Source organism: Aulonocara sp. 'chitande type north' Nkhata Bay, linkage group LG6 (genome assembly GCF_057382095.1).
Source record: "Aulonocara sp. 'chitande type north' Nkhata Bay isolate Kocher_YH1m ecotype deep benthic linkage group LG6, A_spYH_male_GT1.1, whole genome shotgun sequence".
Classification (NCBI taxonomy): Eukaryota; Metazoa; Chordata; class Actinopteri; order Cichliformes; family Cichlidae; genus Aulonocara; species Aulonocara sp. 'chitande type north' Nkhata Bay.
This window is the reverse complement of record NC_141349.1, coordinates 2,363,423-2,390,061: the sequence shown is the minus strand read 5'-3', so window position 1 is coordinate 2,390,061 and position 26,639 is coordinate 2,363,423. Positions and strand designations below refer to the sequence as shown.

The following is a 26,639-nucleotide window of genomic DNA, read 5'->3' as shown; positions in this document are numbered from 1 at the left end:
CACGCACTCACACACACACACACACACACACACACACACACACACACGCACTCACACACACACACACACACACACACACACACACACACACACACACGCACTCACACACACACACACACACTCACACACACACACACACACACACACACACACACACACACACACGCACTCACACACACACACACACACACACACACACACACACACACACACACGCACTCACACACACACACGCACTCACACACACACACACACACGCACTCACACACACACACACACACACACACACACACGCACTCACACACACACGCACTCACACACGCACTCACACACACACGCACTCACACACACACTCACACACACACGCACTCACACACGCACTCACACACACACGCACTCACACACACACTCACACACACACACACACACACACACACACGCACTCACACACACACGCACTCACACACACACACACACACACACACACACGCACTCACACACACACGCACTCACACACACACTCACACACACACACACACACACACACACACACACACACAGCCTCCATCTTTACACAAACAGGCCACTCCATATGGAATCTTAATGACATGTTGACCTGTTATTAGAGTCATTATTATCTTTTGTTGTTACACAACTTTCACCTGATTATATGCTGACTAGTATTAAGCATAATTAACTTTTTGCAAAATCACATATAAATTATGATTTTTTGTTTAAAAACTAGAACATAGTTAGTACCCTTTCTCTTATTTGTAATCATGCATAATGATGGGAGGGAGACACATTTCCTATCTTTCACATTGATGCCTCAAACACACAGACACTAATCTGCCATCGAAGCCGAATCATGTCTGCGCACACAAAATCCAGACATCAGGGTCATTTTCATTATTCAAACTAAATTTCTAATTACAGATGTTGGGGATGTTTAAGGGGAAATAAACAGACTTTGCAGTGGTATAAGATTCACTGTCAGCAAAGAAATAAGCCACTAAACACAAATTTAAATACTTGTTTGTGTCTGTGGACTAAACAATGAAAAATGCATCATTAAACAAAAATAAGCTAAAATCAATTAAAGCACACAAAGTACAGTTAAAGGTTTTGTGACACATAAACCAGCTAATAAAACTTTACTGCAGGTCTCTGCATGATAATGACTGATAATCTGTAGTTGCCATGGCAAACTTCACAGACCAAATCTACCTGTGGTAGCAGGGTATTACCACATTACCACATGGGGGATTGCTCTTGGTCCTTTAGCTCCATCCCTGCCAAGAAGGCAGAAGCTGCAATACAGAAAGACTGTGGTCATAATGGAATGAGCCAAGTGTTCTAGTTCTTCCTCTTTCCTGTTAACATGTCTTTTCAAATAATTGATCTGCAAAGACGACTGAGCTTAATCAAACAGACCAACATCTCACATTGTTAGCCTAGACTGTCACATATGCACACAGTATGCTATATCCTTTCCAACCAATGGAGTCACTAAAACATTTGCTCTGAGAATAGGTTTGGGTAGGTCCATTAATGCTAACATCGTGAAAGGTGAAACTATCCCCCATAACAGCTGATGAATGATAAACGCCATCCTAAGACTGGCGCTGCCTACAAATCTGTTTTCCCCTTTGATTCCTACAGATTCGTGTGTGTCAGTATTTACGGTAAGACCCAGTTAAAAGAAGCTCGTCACTGCAAATAAACAGATGTAAAAAGTCTTTCTGTCTCTTTCATCGTGATGACAGTCACTCTGAAGAAGAACGTACAATGAGGAATTCTGAAATTAGTGAGCTAAGGATGGACTTAACCTGTGCTGTTTGAACCACGCTGCAGTAAACTGGATTGCCATGGTAACTAATGGCTGCTTTGAGTACCTGTGCCATACTGTGAGCATGACAGGTGCACATAAGCAACGGTGTTTTTAAAGCAGAAATTCCAGGATCAGAACTGCTCAAAGACTATAGCAGTGTGCTGTGTTTCTGTACTATATTTGTCATCTGGAGGCTTGACTTCTTAAAAAAATGAATAATCCAGATGAAAGATTGTAACAAGTACATAGTGATGAAAGACAGCAGTTCATTGCTTGCTCCAGTCTATAGGCATCAAATGAATACAGTTCCCCACTGTGCTGCACATTGCACAAACCCATTAAGTGGACGACTTTGAAATGGTGGCCTCAGCTGAGACGAGAGAAAATACAGATATTTAGGAAAAACATATTCAAAAACGACTTTCAGTTTCTCTGAAGACAATAAAAAGAGAATTAAACATTTGTGCCTCCCAGATTTTTGTTAGGTCACGATGTCATTTCAGATTAGATTAACACTCCAAAATAAAATATCAACTATTTGTCTTGATCATTTTGTGAAATTTTAAACAATGGCATATTCTTTTTTATTTTCTTTCTTCTTTATTTTTGTGGCCCTCATGACAAGGATGACCAACATACACATGTGTATGTGATCTTTGCCAGTCCTCTTTTTTCTGGTCTGTTATGTTGTGTATCAAAGAGGGCAAAATGTAACACAATAAATCCCACAGATAAAACATTCAAGTAACAACGATCGAAACACAGAATGAACCTGTGAGCTCAGAAACCGCACACTGCCACAATCAACACTGAACGTTGATAGTTGATATTAGTGGGGTAATGTGCTGAGCCAGAAACATGCAGGAACATCTCCATCAGTGTTCAGCGTTCTTCTTCAGGCTCAGCAGAGGCCAGACAGCACATGTTGCTCCCACCTAGATTGTAGAAGCATCCAAGAAGCAGGACAGCTAGCATCACTCAAGCCTGCGGACAGCATAGAGACCTGAAGCCTGTGGAGGACATCGGTTCTGACAAACAGGGCAAACCCTCAACAGCACAGGTCGACATCCCCACCACCCCAAGACAGAGCAAGAGGTGCCCACCTTGCCCCAGAGAGCCAGGCACAAGGACTGGGCATCACGGTCACAGGGATGACCTGAGGTTTGCAACATGTGGGCAAGCAGAGAAAGGCCTTACGCATCCATGCCCTGCAACAAATCACATCACCCAAGCCAGGAGGGGGAGGCATGGCATCCAGACAAGGGACTGTAGAGGGAGCAGTGCACCATAAATCCATTGTGGTAGGACACAAGAATTCCCAATCGTGTCCAAAAGAATAAAAAACTCAATTAACTCATGCTGGAGCTCCAAGAATGATCAGGTGCTGCCTGCAGGGACTCTAAGCAGCAGTGTGATGCTGCATCACAGACTAGAAGACTTAATAATGAAAAACATTGACCTTGTGTCATCTCGTTGCAATAAAACCAGGAGCAATAAAGCCAACTGTATACTTAAATCAACTCAATAATAATAATAATATGCTGTGTTTAAGGGACAGAATTTCTTTTATTTAAGGAAGTTTGTTCAATAAGGAAATTCAACCAATCATTATTACTAAGCAATTGTTAACATGACATATTATTGTTACATATTATTTCATTTTAGACCAAATTCATGATTGTAGTTTGTAACTGCAGTCGATAATGTGGGTGACAGTGATCAAAACTGTAGGTGCAGAATAAGTGAGGGCTGTATTATGGACACCTAGTGGTTCGCATTGGTTGGTTTGCATTTAGAGGTCGTCATGCTGTCTTTGACAAACACATGCACACACCACTTTGAAGCATTGAGGTATTCCCCCCACTGATGAGGACACAACTGGGTCCTGCTTTGTGCAGGGGGCTTATGTTAATGACACACAAGACAGGTGTCGAACCAAGTGTTACCATTTTCTAATAAATGTGATTCTTAGTTTAAAGCTAAAGTAAATCCTAATTTATGCTTGGTGAACATGAACACTTTTTCAAGATACATATTATATGTTAAAGTTTCTTTTTGCCAGTTTACTGTGTTACAAAGTTATTTACTGGCATGGTTACATTGTTGTTTTCTTCTGAAATAACTCCGTGAGGTGGTCCTGTACCAGACACACATGAGGCACAGAATGAAACCAAAGTTAAATGACGAAATGCACGTAAATTAAAAATATTATGTCACCATGGCGATGTGTGTGAGTAGATATTGTGAGTAGAAATGTGTTGTTATAGCAGATACAACATTTACACTTGACTACATTTTTGTTAAACAAGCATCAACATGGTTCTAATCCTCTTTGTGTCAGTTCCATTGTAATCAAGACCAGATGATTGTTAAGTGTCTTAATGTAAAACAGGTTGAAAATAGTGCATATGAAGTGATATTGTTACAAGATTAGTTAGGGCTGACAGCGGGCTACTTTCAGCTAAGAGCACCGCTTACAATCATTTCACACTTGATTATCCGTGTCTGTCTCTTTCTGCTGTAATCGATTTGTGCTGCACACATGCACACGCTTTATTCTGCTATTTACTTCACTTTCCATGTTTTTTGTGAAGTTCCAATAATATGTCTTTATTCAGAAACCCAAATCCTTAAGTTCATATTCAACAATTGGTCTGTCCTAAAAAAAAAAATCAGATTTCTTCATTTCTTTTGGATATTTGTTCCACTTTAATGTTTCAGATCATCAAACAACTTAGACAAAGACCTAAGATAAACTAAGTAAATACAAAATGCATTTTTTAAATCATGTTTTCACTTATTAAGGGGAAAAAGCTGCCTGGCAGTATGTAAAAACATATATACCACCTGAACCTAATTATCAGTTGTGCTTAGAACTGCAATCATGTGTTTGGCAATGAGTTTGGAAGAATAATTATTGAGCCACACTGGAGTTTTTTGACTATGAATAATATATATGTTTAAGGTCATATCAAAGCATGTCAGTCTGATCTGGTAGGACTTTGATTAGGTCACTCCAAAACCATCATTTCAGTTTCTTTGAGTCATTCATATCTAAACCAAGTGAACTTGAGCTTCAGGACACAAACATTGTTCTTAAGAATTTTGTGGTAGAGAGCAGAGTTCATGGTTCCACGTCATCCAGGTCCTGAGGCAGCAAAGCCATGACTCTAAAGCTACCACTGCCATGTTTGACTGTTGGCATGATGTTCTTTTTATGATATGCCGTGTTTCTTTGCCAGGAGTTTAACTTTATTCACACCAGTCTGTAGTATATGTTTCTAAATATTCGGGGGATCAATCTTTGGCTCATGTGAGACGAGCATTTGTGTTGTTTTTTGTCAGCAGTGGTTTTCACTGCCCCACTCTCTTTTTTTATTGCGCTTGGAATAATTTTAAGAGACTGGCTACTAAAAGAAAGGTTCACTACTCTTCCAAGTTTACCTTCATTTGTGGATAATGACTCTCACCAGGATCTGTTGAAGTTCCAGACTGACAGTGACTTTGTTCTCTGTTCTTTAGTTTCTATAAATTGTTGCTTTCTGTGATCTTACAGCTTACTCCTCTTTGTCATTCAGGTTATATGTAAGAAATTTATTGATTCAACATTTCTGGTATTGATCAGGCCCGGCTGTGGCTTGTGAAATTGAGCTCAGCATTCCAAAAAAATGTGGTCAGCTAAGTTTAACAAGGTGGGGCTTTAAGTCAGAGCTCTTTTGAGCCAACCATCCCTTTAACGTTAACTAGTAATGACTTCATGAACTTCTTCACAAATAAAATTTTTATCATTAGAGAAAAAATTACCAGTAATCATCCCACAGATGTAATATTATCTACAGCTACTCTTAGTACCATTGATATTAAGTTAGACTCTTTTTCTCCAATTGATCTTTCTGAGTTAACTTCAATAATTACTTCCTCCAAACCATCAACGTGTCTTTTAGACCCCATTCCTACAAAACTGCTCAAAGAAGTCCTGCCATTAATTAATTCTTCGATCTTAAATATGATCAACCTATCTCTAATAATCGGCTATGTACCACAGGCCTTCAAGCTGGCTGTAGTTAAACCTTTACTCAAAAAGCCATCTCTAGACCCAGCAGTCTTAGCTAATTATAGGCCAATCTCCAACCTTCCTTTCATATCAAAAATCCTTGAAAGAGTAGTTGTCAAACAGCTAACAGATCATCTGCAGAGGAATGGTTTATTTGAAGAGTTTCAGTCAGGTTTCAGAGCTCAGCACAGCACAGAAACAGCTTTAGTGAAGGTTACAAATGATCTTCTTATGGCCTCTGACAGTGGACTCATCTCTGTGCTTGTCCTGCTAGACCTCAGTGCAGCGTTCGATACTGTTGATCATAATATCCTATTAGAGCGATTAGAACATGCTGTAGGTATTACAAGTACTGCGCTGCAGTGGTTTGTATCATATCTATCTAATAGACTCCAATTCGTGCATGTAAATGGAGAGTCCTCTTCACACACTGAGGTTAATTATGGAGTTCCACAGGGTTCAGTGCTAGGACCAATTCTGTTTACATTATACATGCTTCCCTTAGGCAGTATCATTAGAAGACATAGCATACATTTTCACTGCTATGCAGATGACACCCAGCTCTATCTGTCCATGAAGCCAGATAACACACACCAATTAGTTAAACTGCAGGAATGTCTTAAAGACATAAAGACCTGGATGGCCGCTAACTTTCTGCTTCTTAATTCAGATAAAACTGAGGTTATTGTACTCGGCCCTGAAAATCTTAGAAATATGGTATCTAATCAGATTCTTACTCTGGATGGCATTACCTTGGCCTCCAGTAACGCGGTGAGGAACCTTGGAGTCATTTTTGACCAGGATATGTCCTTCAACGCACATATTAAACAAATATGTAAGACTGCTTTCTTCCATTTGCGCAACATCTCTAAAATTAGAAATATCCTGTCTCAGAGTGACGCTGAAAAACTAGTTCATGCATTTATTACTTCCAGGCTGGACTACTGTAATTCATTATTATCAGGATGTCCAAAAAACTCACTGAAAAGCCTTCAGCTGATCCAAAATGCTGCAGCAAGAGTCCTGACAGGGACTAGAAAGAGAGAGCATATTTCTCCTGTTTTGGCTTCCCTTCATTGGCTTCCTGTTAAATCCAGAATTGAATTCAAAATCCTGCTCCTCACATACAAGGTCTTAAATAATCAGGCCCCATCTTATCTTAATGACCTTGTAGTACCATATCACCCTATTAGAGCGCTCCGCTCTCGCTCTGCAGGCCTACTTGTTGTTCCTAGAGTATTTAAAAGTAGAATGGGAGGGAGAGCCTTCAGTTTTCAGGCCCCTCTTCTGTGGAACCAGCTTCCAGTTTGGATTCGGGAAACAGACACTATCTCTACTTTTAAGATTAGGCTTAAAACTTTCCTTTTTTCTAAAGCATATAGTTAGGGCTGGACCAGGTGACCCTGAATCCTCCCTTAGTTATGCTGCAATAGATGTAGGCTGCCGGGGGATTCCCATGATGCATTGAGTTTTTCCTTTCCAGTCACCTTTCTCACTCACTATGTATTAATAGACCTCTCTGCATTGAATCATATCTGTTATTAACCTCTGTCTCTCTTCCACAGCATGTCTTTATCCTGTCTTCCTTCTCTCACCCCAACCGGTCGCAGCAGATGGCCGCCCCTCCCTGAGCCTGGTTCTGCCGGAGGTTTCTTCCTGTTAAAAGGGAGTTTTTCCTTCCCACTGTCGCCAAAGTGCCTGCTCATAGGGGGTCATATGATTGTTGGGTTTTTCTCTGTATCTATGAAGCGCCTTGAGGCGACTTTTGTTGTGATTTGGCGCTATATAAATAAAATTGAATTGAATTGAATTGAATTAAGTAAGTAAACTTTATTAAAAACCAACTCCCAAAACTACTTGGACTCAAGTGCTTGATTAAGGACAGTTTTTTTCTTCTTTTTTTGAAATAATGAAAATTCAGGGCTACTCAAGGTCTTGAATAATAGCTTGTAGTACCATATCACCCTATTAGAGCACTTTGCTCTCGCTCTGCAGGCCTACTTGTTGTTCCTAGAGTAATTAAAAGTAGAATGGGAGGCAGAGCCTTCAGTTTTCAGGCCCCTCTTCTGTGGAACCAGCTTCCAGTTTGGATTCAGGAGACAGACACTATCTCTACTTTCAAGATTAGGCTTCAAACTTTCCTTTTTGCTAAAGCATATAGTTAGGGCTGGACCAGGTGACCCTGAATCCTCCCTTAGTTATGCTGCAATAGCTGTAGGCTACTGGGGGATTCTCATGATGCACTGGGTGTTTCTTCTTTGGTCACCTTTTTCACTCATGTGTTTATAAACCTCTCTGCGTTTAATTATTACTCATTATAATCTCTGGCTCTCTTCCACAGCATGTCTTTGTCTTGTCTTCATTCTCTCAGCGGTAACAGCAGATGCCTGAGCCTGGCAGTGCTGGAAGTTTCTTCCTGTTAGAAGGGAGTTTTTCCTTCCCATTGTCGCCAAAGTGCTTGGTCATAGGATTTGATGTGATTGTTGGGGTTTTCTCTTTTTTCTTTTTATTATTGTAGGGTCTACCTTACAATATAAAGCGCCTGGAGGCGACTGTTGTTGTGATTTGTTGTTGTATACATAGAATTGAATTGAACTGAATTAATTAGCCGAATGAGACATAAAGGAAAGCATTTTCATATGTGATGGAATTAATAATAAATCACTTAAAACTACAAGACAAAAAAGAAGAAAATGTAACAAAGTGATTTTAAAGTTTCAACTATGTTTTAACTCATGTTGCAGTGAGGTCACAGAGAGAGAGAGAGAGAGAGGATGATAAGGTGTGCATGGATGTGATTGGGTTTAAGAGTACCTGTGGAAGTTGTTCTTCCCTGTGTCTTTGGAACATTGGATCTAAGAGTTCATCGTCATCGTCTCAGTTTGTCTCCTCTCTAAGATCTGAACAAAATCAGCAACCGCACTAATTCATCTCCTCGATTTATGTGGTGGTTTGTTATGTTGATGTAGATGTTTGTACTTTTTTAAATTGATGAGTTAATGTACCAAAATATAATACAGTCATCATTTCTGGGTAACAAACTCCTGGCATGAACTTAGTGTAATGTAATGAATGTAATTACAAATCCTTCCTTATTGTTTTGGGCCATTGTTTGGTCGAGTGATTGAGCATCTCTCATGCCTTTGATTACACACTAAAACACTACTTTACACAAAATCAGTCCATGATTCATCTGCTGGTTTCTCACTTTTGCCTTCTTTTCCTCTCTCTGTCTCTCTCTTCACATATTGCCCACAGGCACGTATTAATTGAAGAGCCCTTCTTATAATTGGTTCTAATTGTTAATCACACAGCCCTATTAGAGAACAGTCTAATTAGAATTACAGATGATCATTAGCTGAGGTCCTGTCATTAATTGAACATTGTGACCTTGATAATTACTGTAGGCCTACATGGATTCTATGTGCTAAATAGAAATTTCATATTTACTCTGAAATTTTCCAAAGACGGATTTTTTCTTTTAATGAACCTCTAGAAAGTCATCTGTATATGACCCATTGTCCTTTGGTTGACTGTTGTAGAGGGCTAATAACCTGTTTATCTTGCTAGTGTCAAGAACAAGATGAGCTCTCTGACAACTTTTTCATCTTCATTCTCAACAGTTTCTGTCTGAGGACTCAAGAAATGTAGCCTGTGGTAGCAGCTTTAATTAGCTTTGTTTTTCAGGTGATTATCTTTCAGGTAATACTGACGAACCGCACGTTGCAGGTGGGAGCACCACTTGTTGCAGCTACATATTCCACTTCAGTATCTTTTTCAAAAATACCTGGCCATAAACTAACTGGCCCCTCAGCTGCCTTTTTCTCCTTTTCCGTTCACGTTACTAAAGTTTAAAGGACTGGCAGTCTGTCCAGACTGTGCCCACTCATTTGTCTACCTGTATGTCAGCTGTTATAGAAACACCTGTGACACTAAGATGGATAAGCAATTCAAACTAACTTCCCTCAAGAATAACCTGGCTATGATGTGGCCAGAATATTTGTCTGCATGAACACTTTGGACACTTCTTATTGACTTAATAGATATTACAAAACTCTCAAAGATGTCGTTAACATCCTAAATATGTCAAGTATCCCAAACAAATATTGTTAACCCTGTGATTGCATTTTATGTTTAACTACAATTAGCTGTAGATGTAGATGAATGATGGGTCATAAACTAAATGAGGGCTTGATGTTAGATTTGGGAGAGTACAGAGTTTGGAAGTGTACAGCCTGCGTGAAAAACTCATTTAATCACTGGATGTCATCCATTGGTTATTGAATCGCAATTTTAAAGCTTTAACATTAATGTTTTGGTTACTGCCATGTTTGCTTTTCTGAGCCAGAAGTGACAATATTTGGATGAAAGACTGTATCCTAGCTAGCCATCTTTAGTTAGTAGCCGCATCTGTTCAAAACAGTCAGAGGCGCTAACAGTGGTAAGAGCCAAGATGGGGTCTCTGCATCATAGAAATATAACCTGGTGTACCACATTAGCTACCTAACACTGTTCTCACATGGCAGAGTTTCTTATTGTAAAATGTTGGCCATTTTATCTGTCAAGAGTATTTACCACGGTTATTGTAGTTGTTTACGTAGCTTCCGACGCTAATGCTAAGGCTACTCCTACTGAGACAATTGGAGGGCTACACAACGCCATCAGTGAGCTAAACTAAACACCTGGATAGCTTCATAGTGATTGCAGGAGATTTTAACCACACCAGTTTAAAGGCTGTGCTCCCTAAGTTCAAGCAATGTGTGGATTTTAAAACCAGAGGAGGGAGCATGTTGCACTTTGTGTATACAAACCACCCAGATGCATGCAAGACTACCCCCCCCCCCCCCACCTCGGCTGCTCTGATCAACTTTTCATTATGCTGGTGTCTGCTTACAAACCACTTCTGAGGCATAGCAGGCCAGTAACGAAACTGTCACGTCTGCCAAGGCGAGCCATGTGGTGTTGGAGGGAGAAAGGACCCAAAATGCAGGCAGTAGATGATAATGCTAGTGATGTTTATTTACAAAGTGGCGTAGTGGCAAAACAGGCAATGAGGGATGGCAAATAACTAAAGAAACCTAAACTGGGAAAACTAAATAACAAACCTGAGATGATACCAAACAGTGTGAGAGGCAGAGAGACGCAGATAAGGAAAAAGACACCGTGGAACACAGACGAACCAGCAACAGGCAGGAGAACACACAGGAGTCCAAAAACAACCAAAGGAAACCCCCCGAAGCACAGAGAGCAGATCCAAAACAGTTCGGGAGGCCGACCCGGAGGACGGCGGCACAGCAGTCCAGAACAGTTCATCTCCGGAGGCTGGCCATGCGGAAGGCAGTGGTGACGGCGACACAAGTCTGGAGGCCGGCCGCGCGGAAGGCAGCGGCAGCGTTCAGGAGGTCGTCCACAGTGGCGATGATGCCCAACATGCGGCCTGGCAGATGACCGACGATGGTGAGGCGGCAGTTGGGGACCTGAAGGCGGCGTGGCCCCGCAGCACCAGGCGAGGCAGAAGCTGAAGCGGAGGCTGCTGCAGGCGAAGCGGAGGATGAGGGTGCTGCAGGCGAAGCGGAGGATGCTGCTGCTGCAGGCGAGGGTGAATGATGCTGATGCTGCAGGCGAGGGTGGCGCTGCAGGCGAGGATGATGGCCGGACGGGCTCCTCGGACCCCCCAGCAAAAACAGTCACAGAACCAATGCTAGTGATGTTTATTAACAAAGTGGCGTAGTGGCAAAACAGGCAATGAGGGATGACAAATAACTAAAGAAACCTAAACTGGGAAAAAATGTCCACCACATTACACTCGGTCATCACCCATCTGGACCTGAAAGATACCTTCGCCAGACTCCTGTACATTGGGTTTAGCTCATGATTTCACAGAGACTAATAGAGAAACTCTCCTTACTTGGCCTGAACACCACCGTATGTCTCTGGATCCTGGTCTTTCTGACTGAGAGACCTCAGTCTCTCCATGTTGGGAAAAACAACTCCAAGCCTATTACACTGAGCACTGGATCTTCTCAAGGCTGTGTTCTCAGCCCACTGTTGTTTATGCTGCTAACATACAACTGTGTATCTAGATATGAGGGTAACCTAATCATTAAGTTCGAATATGATACCACAGTGGTGGGACTGATTCGTGGAAATGATGAATCATTGCATTGAAAAAAAGTTGAACACCTTGAGGGCTGGTGTAGGGAGAACCATCGGGTGCTAAATGTAGCCGAAACATAAAAGGTGATCATCGACTTTCACAAGGTGTGGATCAAGCATGCTCCCCCCTTCACCATCAGCGGCCAATCAGTAGAGGGAGAGGAAGATGTCAGGTTCCTAGGTGTGGAGATCTTGCAAGGTCTGAACTAGCATCAGAAAATCTCAGTGATCCAAAAAGCAAAGAAAGGAGTTTGAAACAAGTCCCTCTCCTCACCAGCATCCTCAGAATTTTTTTAAGTGGTGTGGTTGTCATAATGTGTGTCAGCGTGGTATTCTAGCTGCAGTATGTCAGACAAAACATGACTGCAGAGACTAGTTGGAGCAGCCGAGAGTTTCCTTTCCTCTGTCCAAGACCTCTTCCAGAGATTCTGCAGGAATAGGCCACTAAACATAATAAAGGACCCCTCACACCGTATCCATAAATGTTCTTAACTGATGCCATCAGGCAAACGGTTCCACGTTAACAGAGGCTGAACCTACAGACTGAACCTACAGACTGAACCTGCAGACTGAACCTGCAGACTGAACCTAGAGACTGAAGCCTGCAGACTGAACCTACAGACTGAACCTGCAGACTGAACCTGCAGACTGAACCTACAGACTGAACCTGCAGACTGAACCTACAGACTGAACCTACAGACTGAACCTACAGACTGAACCTGCAGACTGAACCTGCAGACTGAACCTGCAGACTGAACCTGCAGACTGAACCTACAGACTGAACCTGCAGACTGAACCTGCAGACTGAACCTAGAGACTGAACCTGCAGACTGAACCTGCAGACTGAACCTACAGACTGAACCTACAGACTGAACCTGCAGACTGAACCTGCAGACTGAACCTAGAGACTGAACCTGCAGACTGAACCTGCAGACTGAACCTACAGACTGAACCTACAGACTGAACCTGCAGACTGAACCTAGAGACTGAACCTGCAGACTGAACCTGCAGACTGAACCTACAGACTGAACCTGCAGACTGAACCTGCAGACTGAACCTACAGACTGAACCTACAGACTGAACCTGCAGACTGAACCTGCAGACTAGGGCTGGGCGATATATCAAAAAGTTATCGTTACCGAAATTTATGACTCTCATCGACGTCATTTTGCCCATGTCGGTAAATTCGGTATTTAAAAAAAAGAAAAGGCTTGTGCAGGTTGGCGATGTTCATGTCCCTTTAAGACGCTGTGCTACGTTACAGACTTGACGGGGTGGAGTCACATGACTCTACTACCTGTAAAAAGACGAGACACGGGTGAACAAATGGAGGACGATTTAAATGTTGAAGCAGCAGCGACGGAGGTAGAGCTGGTGGAGGAGGAAGAGGAGACGCTTGTTAACAAAAAAAATGCATCATCAATCGTTTGGGAACATTTTGGATTCAACAAGGATGATATTGATCAAAAAATTGTTAAATGTAAACTCTGCAAAAAGACTGTTGCGTCAAGTCAAGGTAACACAACCAACCTCTTCCACCACCTGCAGCACAACCATGTGATTCAATTCGAAGACATAAAAAAAGCTCAAAGCGAGAAGAGAGTAGGACCAGCAAAAACGTCTTCCTCCACCAGGCAGCGGTCAATAACCGAAGCATTTGCTAGTACTCAACTATATGAGCGAACTTCAAAAAGATGGCAAGAAATCACAAATGCTATAGGCTACCACATAGCAAAAGACATGGCTCCTATTGCTACAGTGGAACGCAACGGGTTCAGACACTTCATGAAAATAATTGACAATACGAACTCCCATCACGAAAATATTTTTCAAAAACTATCATTCCCAGCATGTACAGCACAGAGAGGGAAAAGGTTGCTGCTGAATTGAGATACGTTAAGCACGTTGCAGCCACATCCGATCTCTGGTCCAGCCGTACAATGGAGCCGTATATTAGTCTCACAGTTCATTACATCGACAACAAATGGGAGCTGCGTACCAGAGTGCTCGAGACGGCCTATTTTCCATCTGATCACACGGGGGAGATGGTTGGACAGGGGTTGAGAGCGATGCTGTCTGCATGGGACATCAGTGAAGAGGACCTTGTTGCTATAACAACTGACAACGGCCCAAATATTGTGAAAGCTGTCAAGCTCAATAAATGGACACGGGTGCAATGTTTTGGGCACAGGCTGCACCTGGCAATCGGTAAGTGTGTACATCTTAATATATTTGGGTGGTGACATCTGGTGTGTTTTAAAGTGACTTTAATTCTGTGCGTCATATTCAAAATTGAAAGTATTAATGTTTGAATAATGTTTATATAGGCATAAAATACTTAAGACTGCTGAGCAGCAGTGTATCCAGAAAGTTTTTACAGAAGACTTATTGTGAGCCAGTGTTGATCATGTTGTGCTGTGAAATGTAGCAAAATACATGATTTTTAAAATGTTTTATTACTGTGCCAACCCTTTTTAACTTTGTAAATTAAAGATCCTGCCTGAAACCTGACATGGTCAATATGCTTGTGTTTCTTAGCAAGAACCTGGAGTAAACACTACTCAGGTAAACATTGTTAAGGTTCAAAATATTGGGGATGGAGACAAGAGAAAAACCACAATAACAACACTGGTCCGGCCGGGTTGAGTCAAACGATGATTTAATGATCACACACGTGGGAGATGGACACTGATGCAGACAGCCTCAAAATCTCAAAATGGTGGAGCATTGCTCAAACTTTTATAGCCTCTGGTGCCTCCACCTTATCATACAAAGCCTAAACATTCACATGCTTTCTCTCACACAGCGCCTGAGCTACGACCTTGGCTCCCTGTTTATCTGCTCCTGCTGAAATGGGGCAGAAAACTCCAGCACACTCTGTTCTCTTCTACTCAGACAAATTAGATTTCTTATAACTCAGCAGTATAATGCATCATAAAACAATATCATTCATTCACAACAAGTCAGCAGTTTAATGTAATGCAAATCAGTTTAACTAATGTAATAGTTATCAGCTTCTTCTAATTCAGGAGAATAATGCAAACTAAAACTACATAATAATTCACAATCTTTAATTAGGGGTATAACATGGCATAAAATAATATTATAATCTAACAACATCTACAACAGTAGTTTGATTGAACCGCCCAGGATACCAAGTCTGCTGCTGCCCCTTTTTGAAGTGCCCTGTTCAAGCCCTGCCTAATTTTAACTATCAGTGTTCTATTGAAGTTTTTTGCAAACAGCACTATTTAATGTTTTTGTTTAAGAGTTTATAGTTTTCACGAGTCACATGGCAGTGCTTAGTATTTATTATCGTTTTTTCTGTGTTCAATTGACATTTGTGTTTGTGACATTATTTGTTTACAAGTTCTAGTACCTCAAGGCCTTAGCAGAGATAGGCCTTTGTCCATGACGGCATTACATTTGCACAATCATTGTTTACTTTGTGAATAGCCAATGTGAAACATATTTATTATTAAACTATTTTGTTTACAAGGGATACACATTTTTTAGAGAGCATGGTTACATATTGTATCCTACACTTTTTATTTTGTTCAGTTAATAAATCTTAACCACTAAAAGTACTTACTACTATTGTCTTCATTTATTTTCAGTGACATTTTACAGCCCTTTAAAGTGGTAATAATATAATTGCAATGAATAGGTCTAGGGGGAATAATATTATCAAAATAACTGGAGGAACTATGCTGCCTGCCACAGCCCCATCAAATGAAGAAAACAAAAACGTTTGTTTCTTTGGCACTTGGGGTGGTTATCGTCCATTTATCGTTATCGAGGTTAACTGCTCAATTTATCGTGATATTGATTTTAGGCCATATCGCCCAGCCCTACTACAGACTGAACCTGCAGAATGAACCGCTTTCTCCCACAAGCTGTTAGAATGCTGAACTGCTGTTTAGGACATATACAGTACTACACCCAAGACTGTGTGGCAATGTTTCAACCTTAGTTTGATTATTTGTCATTCCTACACAGTCACTTTTACCAAACTGGTATTAACCACTGGTTGCTGCTTACAGCCAGTGAGAGGCTATTTTACAGCTAGACGTCTTGGGCAGTGTGTGTGTTTGTGAGGTTGCTTAATTGACGTTTGTTTGTGTGTGTTTTTAAAGGTTTGTGTTGACCCTGAGGAAACACGCCTTTATTTTGCCTGCACTTGTTGGACAGCAAATTGAGTTTAACCCTTTAATGACCTCTATCTCATCAACATGATCAATACTTGCCATAATTTCAAAGTGCTATCGACAAAACTCTTTTTTTTGTCTAAAATTAACATTGTTGTTAACAAAAAGTTGCCAAAAACACCCAATGTATCAAATGTGATACAAAAAATATCTAATAAAAACATATCATACACAACATGATATAGCAAAACAAAGTGGATTTTGTTATAAGGGTTATTAAACATCTCAGTTCTTTGATGGGCTGGGTCTCACAGGGTTTCCAGATTATTTGTGTAAGTTTCATGACTCTAAAGTTGTCTTGGAAGGTTGTGACACTGTGTTCATGAAATCTGTATAAAGGTCTGAGACACAGTACTGAAAACAAGCTTTGCTGTAGTTCGACAGCTCAGCCACTTGATTGTGGTGTGTAATGAGACTTATTTTCACACAGTCATTTGGCGCTGTCACCAAGTGGCAACACTGTAACACAGCAGTTCATTTCCTGTGTATGTAAAGAATTTCAGTATATGTAACTGTAACTAATGTGTTCCTCCCTTTTCTCTCTCACTGTAGGCACTTCCTCTTTAAAACAGGCACAGGCACTACCCCCCTCTTCTCCACAGCTACTCCTGGCTACACTATGGCAACAGGCTCAGTGTACTCCCCTCCTACCAGGCCGTTACCTAGGAATACTCTATCCCGCTCAGCCTTCAAGTTCAAGAAATCCTCCAAGTACTGCTCATGGAGGTAAAATGAATTTTTCACCTTATTGTCCATCAGTAAGAAAGAGTACCTGCAAGCACATGCTTTGACTTTACTCAGAGTTTCAGGAGTTTGGGGAGATGCTGGCAAACAAGCTCGAGTTAGACCACTCCTGGGCCAATTTGGCTACCGGGGTATGTTCTTCAGATGAGTGGGAAAAACACACAGCACACTTTGCATCCTGTCTCTTTCAAGAACTTTCCCAGAGAGCACAGAGAGAGGCGGTTCTCCCAGATCCACACAACTGAAGTGATTTCTCTTTTGTCCTCATAGAGATCACATTTGATCAGTTTTTGGGTCACTTGATAAATTAAATCAGTATATTTGTGTCGAGAAATAAATGCAAAATATGAAACTGTGTAAAGTGCATGACAGTCATTTTATTCACAGAAAGAGAGTTCATAGATATTTTTTTGTACTTGATAAGCATCAAATTTATCTTTTTATGCTTTGCTTCAGTAGAGTAGATGTTTATTTAAGTAGAATCAAAGAAAGTGGATCTATAAAACCATCAGCACGAGTGTGGAGCTCTCAGGTTCGAGGTAAACGATTGAAACAACTACAACAGGAGTGACAAGATATGCTGAGCAGAGCATTCATGAATGCTTTCATGTGTTGAGACTTTAAAGTAGAATCTAGAGAACAGCTGACTCTGCTATTTGTTTGCCTACCACAGATTTGTGGCTTATTGTAATGCCTTGGTAACTATTTTATATCCTTTAACTCTCCTTTTGCAAGTTCCACACAAACCAGAAACACTCGGTGCAGGGTGAAACTCTGATCAGATGTTATCTTCCACAGACACAGAGATGCAGATATATTTTATCGGCAGTGTCCAATGATGCAGATAAAATGACCAATGTTAGGAAGTAGCATGAGGTATTTTGGGAGTGGTCACACAAGGCTTCAAGCTGGAGCTAACGTTTGTTTGCAAAAATAAATACAATCCCCAATAAGATGGTGGGATTGGTAATTAAAATAAATGAGTGCTTCCAAAATTACTCCAGAAAACTGTGACACGTGTTACAACCTTTGTTTCCTTTGTTTCCTTTTTTCTCAGGTGTACAGCCCTCAGTGCAGTAGGTCTGTCTGTACTGCTGTCTGTCATGCTCTGTTACTGCATCGGTAAGCTAACACACACACACACACACACACACACACACACACACACACACACACACACACACACACACACACACACACACACACACACACTCACACACACCTATAATGCCACTGAATGACAAATGAAATCTTGTATTTGTGTCCACTGTTACTGTGAATTCCTGCCGTCTGTTCAGCGTCTTGATATAAGCCATCCTTGTGCTATTGTTGCTGCATGTGGGGGTTTTCTCTCTGTGGGATGAGCCCATCAGATAACCAGATAGTTAAGTTATTAAACCCACACTCGGCAGAGACATAATACCAAGAGACAACACCTGCATAACAGTACAAAAGAATGACTCGTTAAGATCGTCCCCTGACAACATTACAGTTAGGAAATGCAGTATCTGTAAGTATTCATATATTATGTCTGAATTTTCATCTTTAAAAAAAATAAATATATATATATATATATATTTATATATGTATGTATGCGTCACTTTTCCAGCTGTGGTCATAAAAAGCCCTTCAGTGCTTTTCTTTCTCCCCTGCAACACTTTCAAACTGTCAAAGCAATTTACTCCTTGTTAGATTGTGTGCAAGAAGGAAGAAGAGAAAAAACAGAGTCAGAGGGGAGTTTTTCTTTTTCCAAAGGTCATTGATTCCCACAATAGAACTAAAGCAATTACAGCTGAAGCTCAGACGGTCCTTGGACATGTAGATCCCTCGCCACTGGCTTTGTGGGCGGTGTGGTGTTGGTGGGTGGGGAGGGGGTCGGGGGAGGGAGGGGGGAGCGACTGTAATGTCCACATTTTGACTTTTTTATGGAAATAGAATTACGACTTTAATCTGGTACTTTCAACTTTATTCTCAGAATGCTCGGTGATATCTGTGTTTTTATTCGTGTGGCCCTGATACTACAAGCTAACGTCATACTGAGTAACAGTTTGATTACGTTGAGTTTATTTGCTAAATGCAAGTCACATTAGGCGAGGCCCACGTTAGAGCCATTTCAGAAAAGTTGCAGTAACAGTAACCACAGTCCTGCATAGCTGAGCAGGAGTGGGTGGTAGGCAGGACCGCGCTGTGATCTGAGATACAAGGCGGAAAGAAGAACGCTTTTTAAGAAATAAATGTCATAAGGTGGGAAAATAAACTTCCTGTCTGAACTAAGGAATCGACAAAAAGTGAGTGTGAAGCCAGGGAAGACACAGTGCTGTGAAAAAGTATTTTCCCAGAGGCCTGACTTTGGAATTCTTTGCATATTCATGACACTTAAATATTTCAAGTCATGAAACAAATGTTAAAATTATATAAAGATAACCTAAGTACATACAAAAGATGTAATCTGCCTATAATATTTGAATTGAAGGGACCCTCCCGACCCTCCTTGTTAATAATGAATTAACTGTGATTGGCCACATTTCTGGGAAAGCTTAGCTTCACTCACCCTGGTCTGATTACTGCCAGAGCTGCTGACAAAGTGAAGAAGGCTTAAAGACCTCAAATACAAACATATCCTCCTGTAACATGAAGAAACTCAGAAACAGATGAGACAACGCATGGATGGATGGAGCCTACAGTAAACAACATATATACACACCAGTGAAAGAACAAAGTCAATTTTAAGTTAGAAAACTGTCAAAGTAAAACTGACATTGTGTAAGAGTGTTAGACTTTGTGTTAATAAATAACACGTGCACTATAAATTTAAAAAAACAGGTGGGTGGAATCATATTTGTCACATTCATCTTGTATCTGCCACAGAGTGAAGTTATTATTCAGTTTTATAGAGACAGGAATGATCACCTGAAGCAGGTTGAACCGGTCTGAAGGAGCTCTGTAGCCTCGGTAGTGTGGAGCGGTGCGTCTCATCAGCTGTCCATGATGGAGAGCAGTTTGGAGCTTGTTCAGTGACCTCCTGGGACTCACTGACTCTGATGGTTCCAACTTTTTGAATCAGTTTGTTGTTCCTGCTGGCGTCTCTGCACTGATGCTGCCCGGTACACAGTCTATCAATACATAGTTTATCAATACAAGTATTAGATATATTAGTCACAACTATGAAGAAACTATAAAGGAAAAACCTGAAACGTAACTACAGGAGCAGTCACCGCAACGAGACCAACCCCCAAAACAAGTTTTACAGGTGGTCCACTGACACTTTTTGCCTCCTCGAGATTGCTTTTTTTTTTTTTACTAGTTTTGCATTTGCCTACGGTCACTTTGGTAGCGTAAGGCGATACTTGGACTGATGGACTAATTCTTGTATAGTGTTTTTCTACTTTACCTGACCACTTAAAGCGCTTCATGCCTCATTCGCCCTTTCATACAAGCACTTTCTTTCTATTTAACATTCACATGCATTCACACTGCAGTGGATGCAATGGAGAGCAACATGGAGTTAGTATCTTGCCCAAGGATATTTGGCATGCAGACTGGAGCATTCAGAGATAAAAAACATCAACCTTCCAATTAATAGACGACCTACCTCTTGAGCTATAGTCACCCCCTAAACCTGGACTCTAGAAATGATGTGCAGGTAGTCCAAAACCTCCAGGAAAGCACATCAATATTGACATTTTGCTACCAGCACAGTCTCAAGGGCATGGAGGAGATTTCAGGAGACAGGCAGTAACTCTAGGATAGCTGGACAGGTAACTGCACAGGTGCAGTCCTGTAGCAGAAGTATCTGCTCCTTTGTGCAACGAGGAACAGAGCCCTACAAAATAACCTCCAACTGGTGTGAATGTCTCCAACCAAAACCAAAGCTCCTGAGGAAAGCCTGAGGGTTCAGCGTCCTCTAGTGGGCTCTGTGAACACTGTCTGGCACAATGGAGGCTTACTGGCATTTGCCATAGAATAAAGGAATTGGCAGGCCCACCATGGGCACCCTGTGCCTTTTGCAGGTACACCCTGAGCACATGTTGCAAATGTGCAATGGTATGGAGAACGTTCTGCTGCCTGTAACTTCATTCAGCATGATGTTCTGGGGAGGCACAACCATGAAGGGCCACAGATGCACAGACCTCTGCAGGCTACTTAATGGCACCCTGACTTCCATCAGGTACCGGCTGTACTCCTTGGATCCATTGTCAGACCCTATGCTGGTAGAGTCGGTCCTAGGTTCTTCCTGGTGAATGACTATTTCATGTGGCGAGAGCATGCAGGCAGCTCATTGATGCCCAGGTCCAGATCCCCTGAGAGGAGAACCCTCCCCACACCCAGGATGTCATCTGTCATCTCATTCGGAGCCCTTATGCTGCACATGGGGGCCACACAAATCACTGAGTACTATTTTGTGTTACAGTGCAGTTTTCGGCTGCCAAGTTGCATAATTTTGATTTTCAGCGTGAGTATCTGTAGGTAGTACAAGGGGCAAAACAGGCTTCTATAGCTCAGCCTGCAGGGGTCACCCTGTAGCTCTCCATAAGACTTCTCTGTGGGTTTCTTCTGGCTTAAAAACAGTTAGCCCTCACAGTGAAGTCACACACACACACACACACACACACACACACACACACACACACACACACAACAAGAAGATTGGTGATTTATGTTTCTGTGCATTTTCATATTTCTGCGTCCCAGGTGCTATATGTTCTTTTTCCTTCTGTTTGGTTTTTATTAGAGATGCAGCATTGGTACATTACATTGTGCATTTCTATTTGTGTGCTATCCTTTTATTATATTTTCTCCTAACTTCCCTTTTTCTATTCTTCCTGTCAGTTTAGCCATTGTCAATTTTCAATTCAATTATATTCATATAGCGCCAAATCACAACAACAGTCACCTCAAGATGCTTTATATTGTCAGGTAGACCCTACAATAATACATGCAGAAGAAAACCCAACAATCATATGACCCCCTATGAGCAAGCACTTTGGCAACAGTGGGAAGGAAAAACTCCCTTTTAACAGGAAGAAACCTCCGGCAGAACCAGGCTCAGGGAGGGGCGGGGCCATCTGCTGTGATTGGTTGGGGTGAGAGAAGGAAGACAGGCTAAAGACATGCTGTGGAAGAGAGACAGAGGTTAATAACAAGTATGATTCAGTGCAGAGAGGTCTGTTAATACATAGTGAGTGAAGAAGAAACACCCAGTGCATCATGGGAATCCCCCGGCAGCCTATGTCTATTGCAGCATAACTAAGGGAGGATTCAGGGTCACCTGGTCCAGCCCTAACTATATGCTTTAGCAAAAAGGAAAGTTTGAAGCCTAATCTTGAAAGTAGAGATAGTGTCTGTCTCCTGAATCCAAACTGGAAGCTGGTTCCACAGAAGAGGGGCCTGAAAACTGAAGGCTCTGCCTCCCATTCTACTTTTAAATACTCTAGGAACAACAAGTAGGCCTGCAGAGCGAGAGCGAAGTGCTCTAATAGGCTGATATGGTACTACAAGGTCATTAAGATAAGATGGGGCCTGATTATTTAAGACCTTGTATGTGAGGAGCAGGATTTTGAATTCTGGATTTAACAGGGAGCCAATGAAGGGAAGCCAATATATTATTACATTGTCTTATTATATGACATTATATTATACATATAATGTAGTGACTGGAAGAACACTGATAGAAATCAATCAATAAACAGATAAAAGAAAAAGAGGAGCCTCTAGATTCATAAAATCTTGGAAAAGCAAAATGTTTTTGGCACAACTGTGCATCCAGATCATAATTCTGATTGCAAATGCTGCCAAACAGAACAGGATTTAAAAAACAAAGAAACTGCCAAGAAGGCCTGACCATGCATGTACGACAGCTCAACGACAGAGCCTTGATTTCAGAGGACACGGTGATAAAGACTTAATTGGACAAGATTCAGAAGTAAACTGTAGCTTACTACGCTTCCTGAGAAATGTGCTCACACCTGCTGACATAGAGTTGTTATACATTCTGAGCACTGACCTGAGGGGATTGCTCATTTTAACCAGCTTCACATGAGCGTACAGCACTGTGACTACAACAGACCAGCAGTTAAATGTTTTCCTCTGTAAATATTCTGGACATTAGAGGTGAGACAGCGTGGCCGCTGTCACTGTGGGTGGGCTGAACTGGGCTCAGAGTGAAGGCCTGGTCTGCTTTGGGGTAGTCAGTCTTCTTCATGCTGCAGACTTTTCCACAATGAAGTTTCTATTGCACTCTTCTCATTATGTTGTCAGTTCCACAAAGGTAATATAAAATATCTAAATAATATGAAATATTTGGTAGCAGAAAGCTGCTGACACCATGTGATGGATGAATGTATAGTTTTTAGATTGAATCTACCTTTAAATCCACAAGATTGTTCTACTGGTTTTTCGCTCTCGCATGATCGTTGCCCTCGCCATTATCCTCTTACCTTATGACTCACACAAACGCCGACACATGCACATTCAGGCTGCTGTTGATTAGCCAGCACTCTCCCATGACCCTTTGCTCATGGCTCACTATGAGGGGTTGTGGGTAACAGGCTAGCACAGCAGGGCTCTAATTTAATGAGGCAGATGGTTGTCTATGTGTGTGCAGAATAACTGCATTAGTGTGTGTTGAGCGTCGTAGGAGGATCCACAGCAGGGGTTTCTCTCAATAAATGTTGCCATGTTAAATCAGTAATTGGTCCTTGACACAACTCACTGTAATATGTATTACAGTGAGAGTGCAGAAATCAGATATTCACGAATTCTTTTAAGTTCCAGACAGTAGAGACATTATAGAGGTGGAGCTTTGCTATTAGAACAATGTCATGTGTCACAATAATGTTGATCCTAGAAAAAAATAGCTCTGGAAAAAAAAATTGGCTTAAGATTGTCACACAGGATATATCAACAGATTATATTAGTTGTTAACCTTTCTGTTTTTAAAGCAGCTACCTGTATTTTGTGATGAAGGTGTTGTTCAGCCTAAGGAGCTTGGAAAGAAAATCGTCTGAACTTCTGTAAGTTTTCTTGAAGACGTTTCATCCCAGAAGGTTCTTCAGTTCTAAGAGCAATTGGCTGCGAGTCCCAGATTTAAGCCCTATGGGAGTGTCCGAAAGAGGGACATGGACCCCCTATTGATCCTCTAACTCACTAAATATATGAAGTGTTAAATGTGATATGTAGTCTGAAGCAGTGACGTGGTGGCTGTAGCTCAGAAGGTAGAACAATCTGCCAGTTAGTGGTTTAGTCTTTACCTGGTCCTGTGTGAGAGTTAAAGTGTCCTTGGACATACTGAAGCTCAAAGTTGTTGTTTGTTGGTGAGCTTGACAGACACAAAGTGCTGTTTAAGTTTGAATAAATGTGGCTTGTAAAAACAACTGCTCTGAATGTGCAATGAGACTAGAAGTGAAATAAATAATGAAAAAGATGCTAATGATACAATTGTTATAACATTGTTGTATTTACATTTTTGTGTCATAACAAATTATCCAATCAAGCTATTTAGGAGAAAACACAAACATCAAGATAAGCTGTGGATGTCAAAGTGCTTAGAAAACACAGGAAAAGACTGTTTTTACAAGGTATCACAAGTGTGATAGTGTTTTATGTGTGTCTAGATTATGAACACTAATTGGTAAATTATTAACTAGTATTAAAAAGAGTAGATGAATTCGTCGTTCTCCATTTGGAGCATGTAGATAGAGTTATTGATGGGAACTTAATGTTTGTTTGTGTGTTTTATAACTTCTGCTTTCTTTTTTATTTTTAAATGTATTTTGTTTTTCATTTTATTTATATTTGTTCAAAATAAAGCTGTCAATCAAAAATGTGAAGTGTTTTATAAATAGCACTCCATGTTCATGTGCATCATACTTATTGGAGATGAAAAGATAACTGCGATACTGTAAAAACAGTTTATGTGCCTGGCTGAGTGTGGGTTTCCTTTCAGACAGACATCTGATTATCTATGGGCTTGATGATAGAAAAAGTATTTTGATCTGGATCAAATTAATCCCGCACTACAGATTTCCTCAGATACATAACAAATTTACAACTTTTTTATGTCTATAATTAAATCTAGAAGTCATCTTTACAGACTTTTGTTGAATTGAAAAACTGTTGCCTGTGTACTAGGATGTTTTGAATTGTTTGGCAAGTCCAACACAATGAGATGGCCAACAAGACAACGGTTACAGGTAAAGGAACCCTGAGACAGATGGAATAAAACAAAAAACTATCTGTATTTTAAAAATGAGGAAGAAAACACAAAATCCAAATAACAAAATGTTTCATAAGGGGAGAAAAAATAGCTTCAGCTAATAAATGCAAGGCACTGGGGGTAAATAAACTACCAAAATAAAACAGGAGCTAAATAACCATTAACAGGGAAAGGCATAAAATTATATAACAGAGGGGGAAAGACGCAGGAGGACTAAACCCTCTGAAACAAACAGAAACTGGAACAATGAAATAAAAGATGAAAATACAGGGCTAAGAAAAAGTGTTTGTCCCCGTCCTCAAAGAACCCAGACCAACATCAAAGTACCAGAACAACATCAAAGAACCCAGACCAACATCAAAGAACCCAGAACAACTTCAAAGTACCGAGACCAACATCAAAGAACCCAGACCAACATCAAAGAACCCAGAACAACTTCAAAGTACCAGAACAACATCAAAGTACCCAGACCAACATCAAAGAACCCAGACCAACATCAAAGTACCAGAACAACATCAAAGTACCCAGACCAACATCAAAGAACCCAGACCAACATCAAAGAACCCAGAACAACTTCAAAGTACCGAGACCAACATCAAAGAACCCAGAACAACATCAAAGTACCAGAACAACATCAAAGTACCCAGACCAACATCAAAGAACCCAGACCAACATCAAAGTACCAGAACAACATCAAAGAACCCAGACTAACATCAAAGAACCCAGACCAACATCAAAGTACCAGAACAACATCAAAGTACCCAGACCAACATCAAAGAACCCAGACCAACATCAGAGAACCCAGAACAACTTCAAAGTACCGAGACCAACATCAAAGAACCCAGAACAACATCAAAGAACCCAGACCAACATCAAAGTACCCAGACCAACATCAAAGTACCAGAACAACATCAAAGTACCCAGACCAACATCAAAGAACCCAGACCAACATCAAAGAACCCAGAACAACTTCAAAGTACCGAGACCAACATCAAAGAACCCAGAACAACATCAAAGAACCCAGACCAACATCAAAGTACCAGAACAACATCAAAGTACCCAGACCAACATCAAAGTACCAGAACAACATCAAAGTACCCAGAACAACATCAAAGAACCCAGAACAACATCAAAGAACCCAGACCAACATCAAAGTACCCAGAACAACTTCAAAGAACCCAGACCAACATCAAAGAACCCAGACCAACATCAAAGTACCCAGAACAACCTCAAAGAACCCAGACCAACATCAAAGAACCCAGAACAACATCAAAGAACCCAGAACAACCTCAAAGAACCCAGAATAACATCAAAGAACCCAGAACAACATCAAAGTACCCAGACCAACATCAAAGAACCCAGACCAACATCAAAGAACCCAGAACAACATCAAAGTACCCAGACCAACATCAAAGAACCCAGACCAACATC

At 41.1% G+C, this 26,639-nt stretch overlaps 1 protein-coding gene across 6 annotated transcripts in view; it reads left to right on the top strand.

Annotated features, from left to right (window-relative positions):
• Window positions 1-26,639, top strand: part of tenm3 (teneurin transmembrane protein 3) — a 358,662-nt gene that overhangs the window by 239,153 nt on the left and 92,870 nt on the right. For all 6 annotated transcript variants that reach the window (XM_086294598.1, XM_086294603.1, XM_086294602.1 and 3 more), the window contains 2 exons: window positions 16,802-16,975; window positions 18,051-18,115. In XM_086294598.1, coding sequence (XP_086150724.1) covers window positions 16,802-16,975; window positions 18,051-18,115 — 239 coding nt within the window. The remainder of the gene's footprint in view (window positions 1-16,801; window positions 16,976-18,050; window positions 18,116-26,639) is intronic.